The sequence below is a fragment of the Poeciliopsis prolifica genome, unplaced genomic scaffold (genome assembly GCF_027474105.1).
Source record: "Poeciliopsis prolifica strain line A6 unplaced genomic scaffold, Auburn_PproV2 SCAFFOLD013, whole genome shotgun sequence".
Lineage (NCBI taxonomy): Eukaryota > Metazoa > Chordata > Actinopteri > Cyprinodontiformes > Poeciliidae > Poeciliopsis > Poeciliopsis prolifica.
Window position 1 is genome coordinate 10,789,449 of NW_026562388.1, and position 17,136 is coordinate 10,806,584.

General features: G+C 36.1%; 1 protein-coding gene across 3 annotated transcripts in view; it reads right to left on the minus strand.

The window, feature by feature from the left end:
* Window positions 1-17,081, minus strand: part of fsip1 (fibrous sheath interacting protein 1) — a 34,086-nt gene extending 17,005 nt beyond the window's left edge. Inside the window, exons 1-9 of one of the 3 annotated variants that reach the window (XM_055038334.1) lie at window positions 16,863-17,081; window positions 16,738-16,792; window positions 16,344-16,489; window positions 16,152-16,230; window positions 15,103-15,192; window positions 14,583-14,683; window positions 14,263-14,382; window positions 9,993-10,154; window positions 7,792-7,947 (exon numbers count right to left, since the gene is read on the minus strand). In XM_055038334.1, coding sequence (XP_054894309.1) covers window positions 7,837-7,947; window positions 9,993-10,154; window positions 14,263-14,382; window positions 14,583-14,683; window positions 15,103-15,192; window positions 16,152-16,230; window positions 16,344-16,489; window positions 16,738-16,792; window positions 16,863-16,991 — 993 coding nt within the window. In that variant the 5' untranslated portion in view covers window positions 16,992-17,081 and the 3' untranslated portion in view covers window positions 7,792-7,836. Of the gene's footprint in view, window positions 1-7,791; window positions 7,948-9,992; window positions 10,155-14,262; window positions 14,383-14,582; window positions 14,684-15,102; window positions 15,193-16,151; window positions 16,231-16,343; window positions 16,490-16,737; window positions 16,793-16,862 lie in introns of those variants that run through there. The other 2 variants (XM_055038333.1, XM_055038332.1) reach the window with 2 other exon arrangements.
* Window positions 17,082-17,136: the final 55 nt, after the last annotated feature.

Below are 17,136 nucleotides of genomic sequence, written 5' to 3' on the forward strand. Positions count from 1 at the left end.
TTGAAACTTGTGTAAAGCAACCAAGGCATTGTAAGAACCGATCTATTTTCAACACCTACAACAAGGAAGAGAAGGCATAAAGAAATAACACAGCCATACTAATTTGCTCCATGTTATTGAGGACAGCACCTTCTCTCCTGCTTTATCTGCGTCTCTGTTTTCTCTCAATCTCTTGAAATGTGAACTTTAGTGGTTGCTCTGGATGTGCCACGTGGACCCAGGCTATCTGCCAAGGCCTGTCCACATGCCTTGCCACGAGCTCTCCCTGCGAAAGCACACGAGCTGTTTAGAAGCTTAAGAGCGTCTTGACTTTTTCTCAGTTTCATATTTCTTACTGTGTCTCCCTTGGTGACATTTTGCCCAGCTGTGACTCATATCCATCCGACAAGCTTAGAGATGGAGGCACGGCAGCAAAACTGCATGCATTATATTTTATACAGTGGATCAGCTGCTAAAACTTTGGTAATTAGTACTTAACAAGTCCAACTCTTTATTTCTCCTTTAAAACATTCCAAAATCAACTAACTGTAATAGTGCTCAATAAGAGTAAATAGTGGGGCCTGAAGACTGAAAATGTGTTTGTCTCCAGTTCCTCTTTTCCCCCTCCAGAGATCAGGGTTTTTTTTGTCAACATCTTGGATCCTTGTTGACTTGATGATTGGTGAACATTCCTGAAGTATTAGAAGATTCACTTGTGGGTCATCTGGACTGTGTACACAAGCTTTCTTTTTCAGAACTGAGGGTGGTCTGAAGTATTCAGATCAAAACCTCCTGGTGCATTTTACAATCTAAAACCACATTGAATGTGATAGGTAAAAATACCTATCATGCCACATGTGGATTTTAGTATGTTCAGAATAATATTAAGATAGAAGAAAATTATTTCAAGTCCCCATTTTTACATTTTCAACGTCTAAACTTGTGTTTGGAAATGTTTTCAAACGACTGTAAATACATCCACTGTGTTGCTCTTGTTGTTAGGAGATGCTCAAATGATGAGCTCCACCCAGCATGCTTTGTTAACATAGGATAACTTTAGTTTATGCCAAACAATGACACAGACAAAATGAAATGTGAAGTATAAAAAGAGTTGAAAGCAGGACAAATTCAATATTTATCAAAAACATATGGAAGAAACAAAAAAAAAACTCAAGCATCCTTTAGCACTCTTTGTCCCCCAAAAAACAGATGCTATGTTTGACAATGTCTGGCTCACAGCTGTACAGCATATAGTCTTCTACAAGGAAACAACTTTTTTCCAGTGGTAGAAAATAAAACATGCCATAGGAAATGTTTTCAAAATTTGTAACCAAACTTTTTAAAATCCAATTTATGTCCAAGTGCTGGAATATATTCCACCACTTGTATTTGGCTTAAAACTTGAGTTTGTAACTTTTAGAAAAAATATGATTTTTACATGTTTGTTAAAACTGTCACTATGTTCTGACAGTATAGTATGAGACATATAATCTGTGAGAAGATCTAGTTTCTCTGCTTTCTCCAAGCGCTAACCACAGAAATACACCACTCAGTAACAAACAACCAATCAAAGCCAGGAAGATGGTCCTAGCGCAGTCAATCAAACTTGTGTATGTGCTGCTCACATCTCCCACTTTCCCTTTGCTACACTAAGGCTTCTCCCCATCATTAGAGCTTGTCGATACGGCCCAGCGTAGTCATGAAGGCCGTCAATGGCGGTGGATAAACAGTTAGTTTAGTAACCGCAATTAGCACATTGAGCAGTGTGTACCTGAGGACGACTGACGGTACTCAAACACTCCTCCTGGCTCTGTCTGGTTATTTTAGACAGATAGCAATATTAACACTGGGAGGAGGTGGAGGAGTTCGATCTTTTCATTATGCGTCTCATATTACAGGCAGGACAGTTTTAACAAATATGTACGTTTTTTTTAAAAAAAATAAAAGTTACATATCCTAGGTTAAAATAAGTATGGCTGTTTTTTGACAACAGCTGGCTATATGACCAAATAATTCACAGTGCGCTTCCATAATGAGTGGAACACTCAAAAAGCATACATGACAAAGCAAAACCTCAGTGACCCGCTTAACACAAATGTGGCTGAGGATACAAGCAGTGGGAGAGCTGTAAGAAACAATAAAGTGAATCATAGTAGAATTACAGGGTGTAATGGGTGTGGTGGTCATTATTTTTAAGCTGTATGTATAACAGTAAGAATGCCATATGACAACCCTGACACCTTAGCACTGTGACAATATCTAGACATTTGAGATTATAGCAGTTAAGGGTTATAAATTTCTATCTCAGAAATTTAACAATTATGTGTATTTAAGTTAAACAGATTATGATCAGATATAAACACTATTTGGTTTGATAATGACAGCATAATCGTACATTAAATATGCAGTATGATTGTAATATGATACTAATACATTATAACAACACAAGAGTGATGCGACAGCTAGACAATGACTGTAAGACGAGACACAGTATGATATGGTACAATAACATGCAGATACAAAATATGTATAATTTAGTTATAATAAAGGTACAATACGCTAACATTAATGAATACAACAGGGATATGATACTAACAATATAATATGATGCGGTACAACACGGCAGAAGTTATCATTTGATTTTAGATAAAAGTCAGAAATAATTGGTGATAAGCAAATCATATTTTTTGGCATTTGTTTATAACTTATAAAATTCATTTACTTGGGACCCAAAGCTGCAGCAGGCATAATATCAATCTAATTTTATATGACACTTTAAATTAAACTTCATTAATGGCTCTGTCTGGTTATTTTAGACCAGGGAAACAAAGGGAAACAAATTCCCTTAGTTTATAAACAAGAAAATCAATTAAGTTACTGAAGTGCAGCAAGACACATATCAAAACTTGCATAAGAATTGCACATACCAAAGTAAACACATTCTTTTAGCTATAAAGTGATCTAATGGAATGATAAACAATAAAAAAGGCAAAAATTCAGCTGGATTATTTTTGTTTTTGTGTATCTTGAACATTTACCTCCATTTTTGTAGTAAAAAGAAACATTATATTTATGAATGCAAATAAACTGTTGGTAAGGTAAAAACGCCAATACAAACTTAAAATTCCCCTATTTCATCAGTGCTATATTGTCATGCTAACTTAACCATTATTATAATTGTAATGATGACATTTGCATGAATATTGAATATGTTTTTGCCCTCTGGAGTCATGTGACAGGCATTAGTGCTCCACCACTTTTACTGGGTTTTAGAAAACTGCTATAATGTTCAACAACATTTCACGCAAAGTATAGCTTTTGCTTATTTCTATAGGACTCTCTGGCTGCACATGTGTCCACAAAAATCCTTCAGTAACTGAGGATCATGCTTAGATGAAGATCTATGCTGAGGGATTTCTGTTTTCAGAGGTTTTATGCTATTCTTAGTTGGCCTCATCTCTGGATTTATATGGCGCTGACATGTTCTCCTTGCGGTTCAAATTAATCATGTGTGAGTAAAACTTACAGAAAGTCATTCTCCTGCTTTGTAAACCAACCACTTTACTTTGAATGTCGTAATCATTAATAACTATTGCTATAAAGACATGGGGGGCTGAGCTCACATCCTTCACACTTAGTCTCCCAAGGACATTTAGAGAGCGGGAAAAATAAGACTTGTAACATCAGAACAGGTTTGAGTTCTAGTCTCAGTTGTGTTCTCTAGTATCAGGCACCAAAGAAAAATTAAAATAAAATCATTATCAGGTTCTAAGGCAGCACTTAGAATAAATCCTGTCAGTATTCCCACCACACCTACTTATTGGAGTTAATTTCTAGAGAATTTAAAGGCCATGTCAACTCCATCAACCTCTCTGTACTGTAATAGTGATTATCCTGACATGGAAGACTGCTGAGATCATAGACCATCACCCTGCATGAGCGCATGTACGTGGGTGCCACCAGTGATCAGGTAAGTAATTCAAGAATTGAGCATGTTGCAACTTTGCTGGTGGTGATATCAAAACATCTTTTGTTAAACCTCTTAATGAAGGTTTTTCTTCTCTATTTTCAAAAATATAAATCTTCCATGAACTTGTTGATCTAAATTGACCTCATCAATAACCATGAAATGTGCAAGTATTAGAAGGCGGCAAATGGATTCTAGGAAGGCAAACTTCAGGGATTTAATGATTAAAATAACTGATCAGCAAATACACCTCACTGCTAAAGCCATTTTTAATGTTTTGTGCAAAGTAGCTTTTTTTAATAGGGTCAGACCCCATTAGTTTTTCACAAGTGTCCTTTTTGTTCAGATCAAAACAAAAACTCTGGAACAATATTGTTTTAGCTATATTGAATTGAATTGCTTACCCTCTTCAAATTACCATTTTCAACTTTACATTTGCCTAATATTACACAAATAAGATGACTGGTTGTTGTCTAAAATATAAAATCCCCTGATGGGTGGTGCTGTACCAACGTAATCAGTACAAAGTTAAATCTTTTTTCAGAGTTTTATCACAACTCAGAGGATAACACTATTCATGTTTAAGTTTGTCTTGTACATTTAGCATAAATGTTGTCTTAAGTTTCAGCACAACTGGGTAAAGTTTTCCCTTGTGCTTATAATTACATGACTGGACCTAATAAAATTTGAGTTCTTAAATAATCCACTGACCACGCTGTGTTGGCCAAAAGGGAGTTTTCTGCCCAAAATTCTGCTCTTTCACTTAACAGTTGCTGTTGTTAAAAATCAGGAGTATCAAAAACCACACAGTATGACGAACTGACCTCACAGTCTTACAGCAAAGTATATACTCAGTAGGTGTATGTCAAAACACAGCTGCAGTAACCATGCAAATACAAATATGGTCAAACCCTGTTGATTGGGTGAGCTGCAATCAAAATAGTGACAGTGATTTAAAACCATAACAATGTGTTTTGTTTTTTTATTATTATTAGTGTTGCTCCTTTTCTTAAAAAAAAAAAAAAAAAGCAACCATAAAACAACGTATGTATTTGTAATCTGAGAAACACACAAGCTTGGGCACGCCAATTTAAACACCCATGTCACCAACTTCAGAAAACTTGTGACGGAATCCTGCGGATCATGGGTGGTGCTGGCATTACCACACAGCGGTACAGTAAGTGGGGAGTACTGTATATTAAGGCTTTATGTACACAGATGTTTTTAATGACAGCAGGGCTTGATTCATTTGGAGACAGTGAACAGAGAGAATAAAAGAATGCAAAAAAGTGCTGACAAAAGTACAAAGGGAACAGTGTCAAAGAAAACCAAATAGTTTTTTGGTATACTTTCTAATTTGCTTAATTCAACTTTGTAATAACCTGCATTACAAAGGTGAATGTTTATATTAGTTTTCTACTAACACATTGCTTTGTAAGAAAATGTGAAAAAGTAAAACTTTTTCACATTTTTTTATGTTAAAACCAGAAATTTCAAAAAATTTTCTTGGGATTTAATGTGATCGAACAACACAAATTAGCACATTACAGAAGTGGAAAGGACACATGGCTCAACATTAATCGGCATTTGTGTCAATATTTTTTAGAACTATACATATAGGAGCAATTTCTCTAACAACTTTGCACACAGACTGAAAACTCTGCCTATGCTTATTTTGCAAAAGAGCTCACAGTGTCAGACTGGATGGAGAGCAGCAATGAATAGCAACATGTATGGTCGCTGATTCTCAATTGGATGCAAGTGAATCCAATTAATATGACCCAGTCATTTGAGAACATATCAATATGCTGTAATTTAAGAAAGTGGTCTCTGAACTTTTTGCAACATGAGTCTAAATCCCCAAGTTAAAGGTACTTAAAAAGAAAGGCATACAATTTCCCCAGTTGTGCTTTGCATTTGTCTTGTGTTTTTGGCCTACAGTTTTTTTTCTCTATGCTCAAGAACTATGTTAGATACGGTTCCCTCTTATAAAATGGTCTGTCAGTTTAGATCATGTTGCGCCATTTTTCCAATTTTAGATTATAAAATAAACAATTCTCAAAATGTTCCAAGCTTTAGAAAATGTTTTACAACCAAACAGTTTTATTCCTGATCTGTCTACCACATTGTCTGGTCTCTGTGAAGCTCTTTGTTCATCAATGTTCTTTAACAAACATTTAGGCCTCCTCATAATAGCTGGATTTGTTCAGAAATTAAATTAAACACAGATGGATTATTTACTAAGTAGGTTGGTTTCAAAGGCAGATTCTTGTACATAGAAGTTTATGTTAGTACTCTGCAATCAATTTGAAGCGTACATGAATTTGAAAAACAGAAATTTACGTTGATTTAATATCAGTAAGAAACAAAAAAATAAAGCACAGAAATATTCCATTCCTTTATCACAGCGTGCAACGAGCAGGAAAACATGACGTTTTCTAAACTGCTGTCTAAAAGACTCCATTTAGAAATCCTAACTACCAAAAAGAAAGGTACAGCAAAACAAAAGCATATTTTTTATGTGCTCTTTAAAGATTTATGAGTACTGACCTGAAACAAATCATTGGTTCTGCAAAAAATGTACAGGGTGGTTGACTTTTCTTTTTTGTTGCCCCAACAGGTGTGGTGTTCACCAACTAAAATTCAAAGACTACATTTTATTCTTATTTCAAAAACTTGAGTGTTAATAACTTCCAGGAATGCCTCAGAAAAAGTACTCTGCACTAGTCTTTTAAGCTTTAATAAAGAGCAGATGATGGCTGGATAAGACTTTAAATTTTCCAAGAACTTATTTGGCATGTGAAGACAATAAAAGGTGGAAATAGAGGAAAAAAAAGTTCAATGACTCACATCATGAATTTATTGCTAAATTTATTTGTATTATCAGATAGGTTACTGTTTTGTAACACAAACAGTAACCTGCTCAATTGCAGCAGCTCAATAGACAGCCATTGAGCTGTCCATTATTTTGTGGCTCAATGACCAACGCAGTCATTGACTGAGAGGTGGGGCACATTCTGGATAGGTTGTAGTCCACCACAGACACAAACATACACACTAAATCTCAGGTCAATTTAGAGAGATCACTTAATTCTTTTGGACTGTGGGAGGAAGCCAGAGCACCAGAGAGAACTAATGGATGCAGAGGGAGAACATACAAACTCTATGCAGGAAGCTCTCTTGCAGGAATTCAAACCCAGGACCTTCTTGCTGGCAGTGCTGTCGAGTACCAGCCCTCAATTTGGATTTTTTTATTTCTCATTTTACAATCAAATTTTCACATAGATAAAAATGTTAATCACTAGTTTGTTTAGGAGTTTGTGGCACTTTAACTGAAAAGAAGCTCAGAAGAAAATACCCAAATTCACATCCTGACAGTAAAATTTTCAGAACAGTCATAATTTGTTTTCCTCCAGTTGGTGGTTTTGTGAAACAGCTCCCAAATGAGCAATTTTTGGTGACAGGTTTTGCAAATCAAGTGCATAGAATCAAACTTTGAATATTGTGGGAAAATATCCAGAGACAGAGTTGATTACTAACATCAAACTCAAACATAGAACAGCTTGAAAACTTCAGCTTTACAAATATACATTTTAAACTTACTCTTAGATGCAAAAGAGATTACAGAGCATAAATATGACTCAAGGCAGAATTCATTTAAAACTGAATACAAACTCTTATATTTGGTTTGTTTCTCTGATTCAGAAAATAAATGGAAAATGACTATTTCTTTATAGCATATATTTGGATGCCCTTTGTGATGAAATCAAATATCATGTATGAAAAACACAACCAAGTCACTTTCTTTGATCCCTTTAATTGAAAATAAAAATGTCACTCAGGAAACTTTTGGGTGGCATCATGTTCCCAGAGTGGTTATTACTGCCATTCTACAACAAGGCCTCCAGCTTGAAACTCTTGCTACGTGCCAGCTTTGTTTGGTTTCTTCTCTTTTTGCCACTCAAGTTCTCTCCAAGAATCCAAAAGCATGCAGTTTGATTCTAAATTGATAGACAAAAATAGATGTTCTAAATTTGAATAGAGTTGCAGCTGAAAGTATTGTTTTTTGCTTTGCAATTTATGCATTTCATTTGACTTCACAGCTAAATAGACTTGTGGTACACTGTGTCTAGCGTTTTATATCCCAACTATAAAATTGGACATATTATTAAAGTTTGTCGAGCTTTTCTAAATCAGAGCATATGACTGAGAACTGCTGATGAAGATACTGATTTTACCCTTTTAATTTTATTGACCAACATTTAAATGTCAGAACAATCTCTTTTTAATTAGTAAATTTACAAAGAAAAAACAAAAAAAAGAAAAAACATTTCTTAATTTCAGACTATAAAAACTTTAAAAAAAAAAAAAACACTGAGGAACAAACCCACAGCGGAGTCCCATATTAATACAGCCAGTATGTAACGAATAGTATGTTTGTTATCTTTTCTCACAAGACAAAGCTTGGATCTGAGAATTACATCACACCTTAAGTGAGTTTATTCTTTTTGAAGGCTCAGCAAACTGTGGAAATTGAAAACTGTTGTGACAATACCTAGTTTTTGTAATGCAAGCCTATACAAATTAATTTCTCCACTAAAGGAACATGAATCTGTTGAATAAAGTAATCAATCAATTAAAATATAGATTGTGCAACACTATAGGTGCTTCTGGTTTTATAATGTGCAAACCAGCTATACAATTTGTTTGTATACATGGCAGCTAGACTCGATGCTAAACAAGTGCATGACAACCCTCAACTTTCCTGGTCAAAAGTCCAACTTCATTGGGACTGTTGTTTTCCCACTGGGAACTCGGAAAATACAATTTTAATACAAAGAGCATGCACAATAGCTGATCCAAGAAGCTGTATTTTCAACATTGATTCCATGTGTATTTCTTTTTAGCATGTTTTAAAAATATGGGTTATTTAAAATATTAATCACCAAAAAATCTAATTTCTGGAAAGTGGGCATACACCAAATATGTTTAAACTTCAGACAATGTAATTATAAACAACTAAAAAAAAAAACAAAACAAAAAAACTGCAAACTTTGCATAAGGAGATCAGGAGCCCAAGCAGATGTAACCAGTAAGCTTATATACTCACGCATGGTACAGGATAATCAGGGGCATGTGGAAACTGACTGAAAAACTAAACATAAATTGACTAATGTGGAAAGACCCTGATAATAATGAGCAACAAAGAATGAACTAAATATTGAAAGAGTTTTTAAATGTAAATAAAAACATGAAAACTAAACCTTAAAACCCAATACTCATTACACAAACAGGTTAGGAATACAGTTTAAAGCAGTGCAAGCACAGCCATAAATAAAAACAGAGAAACAGAGTCCTAATAACATCATAGGTGCTGCAGAGACCCAAACCTCAGGCGAAAAATTCTGCTTTAAAGGCAACTGCTGACTTTGCACTCCATAAATCTGCCCATTTATGGACAGATTTATTTATTTTTACTGTTATTTCAGTAAAAATAACATCATTACTGAAATCAAGTCATAAGAAGTGGAAGAAGGCGGTGAGACCAAACTGTAAGGTACATGTATTTTCATCAGAAAAATAGCACAGCACATCACCCTGAACATTCTACCTCCTCTGTGCTACAATGGCAGCATCATGACGATGTCTTTCTTCAGCAAGGACAGGGGATTTGCTCAGAGCTGATGGAGCAATCCAACTGTGAAACAGTTGTGAGGCTTGAACATTGATGAGGACTTGCTTTCTATTAAATCTGACTAATTTCTGAGAATTAGTCAGAGATTTCCAGAATTATTATTAAGCTTATTAAATTGGCTTAATAAGCTTAAGCCAATTTACAAAGACTTGATATAAATTCTTACATCTTCAAAGCTGGAGAAATACCCCATAGGAACTCCAGCTGGGTTTGACTCTGATTCATGACGTTGAATACAAATACAGAAAGTTCACCCAAAAAAAATTACATTATAGTTTTCAGCTCTAGCATGACAAAAGCTAAAAGGATGTGAATACGTTTGCAAAGCTCTGAATGTTTGGGATGATTTACCTGGAACACGTTTTGGTCTGTGTTTGAGCTCAGCAGGGAGTGGAGTTCTTCAGCAGGAAGGAGGAGGCGAATTTTAGCATCAATCTCCATCAGATGCTCCAGATCAGAAGGTTCTGGGGTGTAACCCTGGCCTGCAGAGACTGACGTAGCCCACACAGCCTCCTGGAAAACAGACGTCAGCATAGTAAGTCATGGTCCATGGGGGATAGGTCTGCTTTGCTCTGTAGCAACCTAAACAGTGCACTGATAAACATTATCTAGCAATATTATTGCAATGACATCAGAATCAGGGAAGAGGTGCCGTCTGACTTCAGCTCTCCACTTCTGAATGGGTTCTGTGTTAATAAGAGACAAATGGCACTTGCTGTCTGACTCAATGACACTCCTATTACAGTCTGTGGGAACCAGCACATGGATGTTGAACTCAGCACATTACAGTGGTGAGATAGGACCTATTAAAAATATTAACATGCCAAAACAGTTCATTACTCTAAACAGAGCACAGCTGTAAGCCCTGAGTACTAGGAGGAAAACTGGCAGAACGAAGCAGCAAACATAGAAGCTCATTAGGAAGTTTAAGTGCATCCCAAATATAAAATGGAAGAGCCCCACTGGCTTTTATGATAAAGGCAGGAGTTTTAACCATGGCAGAAGTTTCCCTGCATAAGCCAGAATATTTCTGAGGCCTTCTTGTTAACATGTGTTCTGCAATGATGGAATTTCCGTTTTTCAACAAACATAGACACCATAAGTATACCAAACACAAAATGAGACGAATCCTGCTCACAAATATGTTGTCACGACATGCATGTTAGCCGGTAAACTCAAATGCAGAGAGGCAGCTTGTAGCTGTTTTAATGAACTTAATTACATAAAACTTACAAGAATAACCACAGGGAACCAGAGCAGAAGAAATACCATAAATCCATGAAAAACAATGACAACAGAGACAATAACAGGAGGGACCAGCAGGGAGTGTGAGAAAGAGAAGGGTGACTGCCGGAACAACAGACCTGAGTTGATGAGCTAACGAGTTGCAGGTGTGAGGGGAGAGAGCAGAAGGTAGGCTGAGCAGAGAGAGAGAGAAAATGGCACAGGGGGCAAGGGAGAGTACCCAGGGACTAGGAAATGAATCGAAAGAATTCAGAGACAAGAAATGAACATAACTAGAAAAACTAAGAAGGTCTGAACTACAGTAAAATGGAAACAAGACCAATCTCATTAAAGAAAGAGACTAAGAAACAGGATAGACTAGAATGAAATTATCAAAACAACCCTCATATCTGGATTACTTTGAACTTAAGAACTGAGGGACCTTTTACTTTATTTTTTGATTTACAAGCTACATGGATGATGGCAAACTCCAAACAGGACTTCTTCTGGCTCTCTTGTAATAACTGCTTTCTTCTTCCCACTTTTCTATAAGGGGCAGATTTGTGGAGTACACAACTGAGATTCAACATTTTATCCCACCTTAGCTGTGAAGCTTCCCCAGACCTAGTACAGGCCTCTTAGATGCTTCTCTGATTAAAGCCTGGCCTTTTAGCCTAGGTAGACGGACATCTTGGTAGCTTTGCAGTTGTTTCATACTATTTTATCTTATGGAAGCTATCTGAAGCTTTATCTCTGACCTATGCGTTGTTTTTCTTGATCTCCATGACGCTTTTTTTTGTAACAAACTTCCGAGGCCTTTATTGAATAGCTGCATTTTTTTTTTCCCACAGGTGGACTCTATCTTCATCGAGTGCTAAATGATAAACACTTGATGTTTTCAGGAGTGTCAAATTAAAGCAGAAATAACATGTATGCTCTGCTAATTTTTAACTATATTCAGAGTTTTGACAGCTTTGTAGCTGCAAAAAGTAATATTTTAGACTTACCCTAATACACATAAGCCTATGTAAGGATCAGCATAAGCTCTGTGTTTGCATATAGCATCACAATTTGCCTCTAAACTAATCTTTCCATCATATTTTCTTGAAAGACATAAATAGTAGTTGGGATTTGAGACTGAGCTAAGATAATAAGGGTTTTCACTGGAAAGTTATAAATATTGTTTATACTGCATAGCAGATGCATTATTTAGATAAATTTGTCTGTATTTAAGCACCTTTTTATCTTTTTCCCACAACATCTGAGGAATTAGGCGAGGAATGTTTGTGCTTGCGTATGTAAACCCCGGATGCCTCAAAGTCTTCTCTAAGTACCGGCTCCTAATGACGTGACTGTAACACGTCTACACTGCAGCACAGAGGTGACCCGTGTGAGAATGCAAGTGTCTAAGGTAAACACTGAGCAGCACAATTTGACAAATGTGCACCAAGGGATTCTGCCAAGAGCTGGGTGACATCCACCACTAAAGTCTTGGTGGCATAAATAATATTCTCACTCTGTCATGGCCATTCATACAAGCATGCATTACAATAACAGGAAACAGGAAGGCTTCTTCCAGCTAATAAAAAAGTCCAAAGCATCTGCACTCTGGTCTGTATGGTATCTGCCACCGTAATCACTGCAGTATTGTTCTAAAGTCAAGGCAAACATCATAAAAAAAAACCCAGCAAGACATTCAAATGCCCTAAAAACCCTGGCAGTCTGTTCTATTGATGCAGAGCTGCCTGGGTTGATTTAAACAGAACCGCATGTTAAGAGGTAAGCGTGTTTTTTGCCTAACTTTTGAGCAGGTATCAGCCCATCTGAATTTGAACTGATTTCATAGCAGCTCAAAAGGTAATTAAGACAAAGAAACGTGAAAATCAAAACTTGTGAAGTTAGGACTCTGAATGAATCATTGGACTGCTCCAAGTAGCAATGTCTCGGCATAATCCTCAAAGGAGAAACAAAAGGTCTCCTTCTCTTAGCAAGAACAGCTGTATGTCTGTCTGAAAGATCCATTCTTCTGAGTTTTTGCTGAAAAACAGGAGGGGGGAATAGCTGTGAATCCAGGATTATAAAATTAATTCACAACATGCAGCATTCCAAGCAAACCACATGTGGCATTTGACATCTGGTCCATAATTTGAAATACTTTGAGTCAGAAGCTTTAGCTTAGAGCAGAGGTCTGCAACCTGCAGCTCTAGAGCTGCAAGTGACTCTTTAAATCTTTCACAGTGGCTCTTATTGACTTTGGCTAAAATGATAAAAGAACAAAGTACATAGATATATTTTTTTAGTTTTTTAATGGAATGATCACTTTAAATTTTCATAACAGAATGGCCTAAGTACAGGTAATATGTTTTAGATCAATTTTTCTTGTCATTAGGTTGTTTTAAATCATTGTTCACCAGTACCAAAATCCCATGGAAGAAAAGACATCCATCCTATTTCTGGTAAAGCTTTATGTTTTTCTTTATTTTAAAACCAAAGAAACAAATTAAATAGTTCTTTCAAACTTACAGCAAATTCCTATTGTAGCCTTTTTATAACATTAGTCTCAGTCTCAAATTATTTGAAGATTCAGTTTTTTCCTGGACTTTCTTGCATGAACCTCAAGTTGCTCCTCAAATCTTAAATATATTATCCATATCTGAGAAATATGGATGATATATTATCCATATACAAAGAAAAACATCCTCACAACATGATTTTTAGATTATTTAGATTTTATTTGAGAGGGGGGAAAAAAAACACTGGGACAGACTGGCGACCTCTCGCCTGGAATGTTTGCTGGAGATAGGCACCAGCACTCCTCCCAAACCCACTAGGGGCAAAGGTGTTAGAAAATGAATGGATGGATGGATGGATGGATGGATGGATGGATGGATGGATGGATGGATGGATGGATGGATGGATGGATGGATGGATGGATGGATGGATGGATGGATGGATGGATGGATGGATGGATGGATGGATGGATGGATGGATGGATGGATGGATGGATGGATGGATGGATGGGAAAAAAATAACATTTACTTTCATTTTACAGTTGCACACCTTTTTGTGCTGGTCTTTTGCATAAAATCCAAATAAAATATCTGAAAGTTTCTGTTTGCAACAAGATGAAAAAAGTGAAGAGTCCAAGAGTTGGGAAAACCTTCAAGGCCCTGTAGTTAGGGACATTGTTTTTAATCATAATATAATTATTTAAATATTGTGATTAACAAAGTACACAAAAAGTAAATGCAGGAAAAAAATATTTTTATTGCAGTAAGTTTTAGTTATTAATAATAGAGTTGGATGTGGTCCTTCCCCTTAAGGATTCTGCATATATGGTGAAATAGAAACTCAGCCTACAGCATATTTTGTCTGTTTTGGCCAAATGTTAGCCTACCTCACTGTCTGTGCCGCTGGCGCTGTTGTCTTCCTCTTCGTTTATTTCTTGAAGCAGTTCAGCTAGATGCTCTTTCTCTGCACGGGTCAAGCGCACTCGACCCACATCACTGCTTGCCAACTATTGAATTACACAACATAATGGGGAAAGAAATGGAAAATTGAAATTTTTATGCAATCAGTGGTGAATATAGACGTGAGTCTGTATATCTAAAGGAAAACACATTTTTCCAACTGGAAAAATCAACAGCTGAAAAACTTAACTCAAAGACATGAGATAAAAGTGCAAACATTTTTTACGCAACATGAGTTAAATCATACCTCAATGTTCCTCTGGACAAAGTCCTTCTGTTTGTTTTTTGTTTTGGAAGTTTTGCTGTTGCTCTCCACAAACCGGAGGCCCTCATTATTTGCACTGCTTCCTTCAAATGATAAAGTCAAGCTGTAAGGCGACTTTTCAGCTGTCAAGTAAGGCACGTCTTATTTCAGTGAAGAAACATTTAAGAATGCATCTTTTTAAACATGATGAAAACATATGCTAACATTTCAGATATGTGTTCCTGGGGAAAACATAGAATTCCTCACTACTCCATAGCTTCCGTTTAAAAATGTTTTATTTTTGTCATTCTTTGGGGTTTTAATACCATAAAAATTCATAAGATTTTTATTGGGAATTTGTTGAACAGTGACTAAAGTTTTGCAAAGATCTTTGGAAAAAAAAAAAGTATGTCACATTAATGGCGAAAACCTACTATTACAGGGTTTGTGAAATTTTAGCGCCATCCAGTGCACAAATTTGTTAACACAACTGAAAATAATGTCTAACGTCGCATTAGCTCACTTTGCTGCAGGCCCTGGTCGTCCCCATTATGCTCACAGTCTGGAACTTGGGTCACAAACAGAGGTTCATAATGGTCCTCTTCTTTTGTACCTTTGTGATAATAAAACAATGAAACAATGAAGGCCTGTCTGCCCACTAATATATTAGTGGGCATTGCCTCTCATAAGTAATCATACTCCCTGAACTTTTTCATTTATTATCATAAAACAACCACAAACTTTAGAGTATTTCATTGGGACTTCATGCAAACCAACACAAATCACTGCATAACTGAAGGGAAAACTGACTTTTTCTTTTTAGGTATAAAATTCTAAAGTTTTCAGCATGTATTTTTAATCGGTTATTTTCACCATGATACGCTGAAGCACAATCTTGTATTTTATATGCTCAAAATAAATTAATATTTCATTTCATTTCCATAGAAAAGATTTCTTGTTTACATATTGTCACCAAGTATGTGGTAAATGTGTTGAATAAGTTGATCTGTTCAGATCAGACCATACATGGCTAACACTGAATATAGTGGTCGTCATGATTTGAAAATGCTGATCTTCTGCAGGGAGAGAAGAATAGGTTAGAGTTAATTAGAAGCTAAAGATTTAGAAATGCTGTATGAAAATTTGTTAAACAGTACAAAAGATCCCAGATTGGGCCAGATGTTCACATTTCAACAGAAAAACATCCCTAAACATGCAGACCCAGCTACAATGGGACACATGTTATTGTACTAGAATGGTTCAGTCAAAGTTCAAACATAGGTCCAAGTGAGAATCTGTGAAAAGACTTCTAAACTAATGTTCATCAATTATCTTCATTCAATCTTAATTATGTTAAAATATAATGTAAAGAAAAGCAAGCAAAGAATGTGCATAATTTTTCTACATACTTCAAACAAAATCCACTTTCTTTGACATAAAGTCCCAATGAAACTCATTGAAGTGTGTGGTTCTAGTTGGACAAAATATGAAAATGTTTAAGGCATATCAACACTTAAGCCAGGCACACCACGCTTTTTAGTAATGTTCTTAATCGGTGTTGGATTTACACACAAGTGTGGGCTTCCAAAGCCAAAAACAGCTTTGTGTTCAAAGCTTCATGAGCACATTCAGAGTATCTGTCAGTTTTTCTCTGTAAGAAAAAAAAACAGAGTATATCATCATACATTATGCAGCATAAAGCTTACTCATTTAATTAAAAAGACTATTTTCACCTGGCTAACAAAGCACTGATATCATATCTACCTGGAGCTCTTGCCACATTTTGGCTTGGAGTTCTTTTCTTTGACACCGAATTTGTTTTTCCTTGAAGATTTCTGCTGACAGAATTTCATCAAGTCGTCTCATTTCCTCAAAGGTTCTCTGCAGTTTCGAATCCTCATTTTCATCTCCTGTAAACTCAGCAAAAAAATGAACTGAAAGAGGAAGATCACTGCCTGCCTCTTTCTTCTTTCTTCTTTGGTATGCATAATGGAGCAACAGCTTAATTTTAATTAAGTGCTGATTTCAATTTGCAAGCTGAGCATTCATATGTTTCTGTCAGCTTCCCTAACTTACTAACTTAATTACTCAAGTTCATCTTTTAATTGTATTTATTCACAGTTCTAACTTTTAAACCACTACTTGAATGAACATTTACCTTTACCAGGTCCTGTGGCTCTATTATGATGTTCCATTTCTCCACTGCCGTTCTGCTTTGATAGAAAATAGTTCTCTTAAGGTATAAAACATACCTTGACTATATTTAAAGAGTTCTTTATCTACCTGTACATCAGCAGAATCGTTGCTCAAAACAAGCAGCTCCAATGGCGCAGCAGGACAAAATCTGTTACCAGTTTGCTCAGTCGATGCAGGTCGGGAAATATCATCTAAACTACCTTTAATGACTTCCATTGCATTATTTACTGATTCGCTAACTCTAAATGTGGAGCAATCCAACTGCAACAAGCCCTTGTCAACAGTTTATTCCGCTTGTAAACGGTCGGTTACTACGGACGCAAACACTCCCCGGATGTTGTTTCTCAGACACAGCTGATGC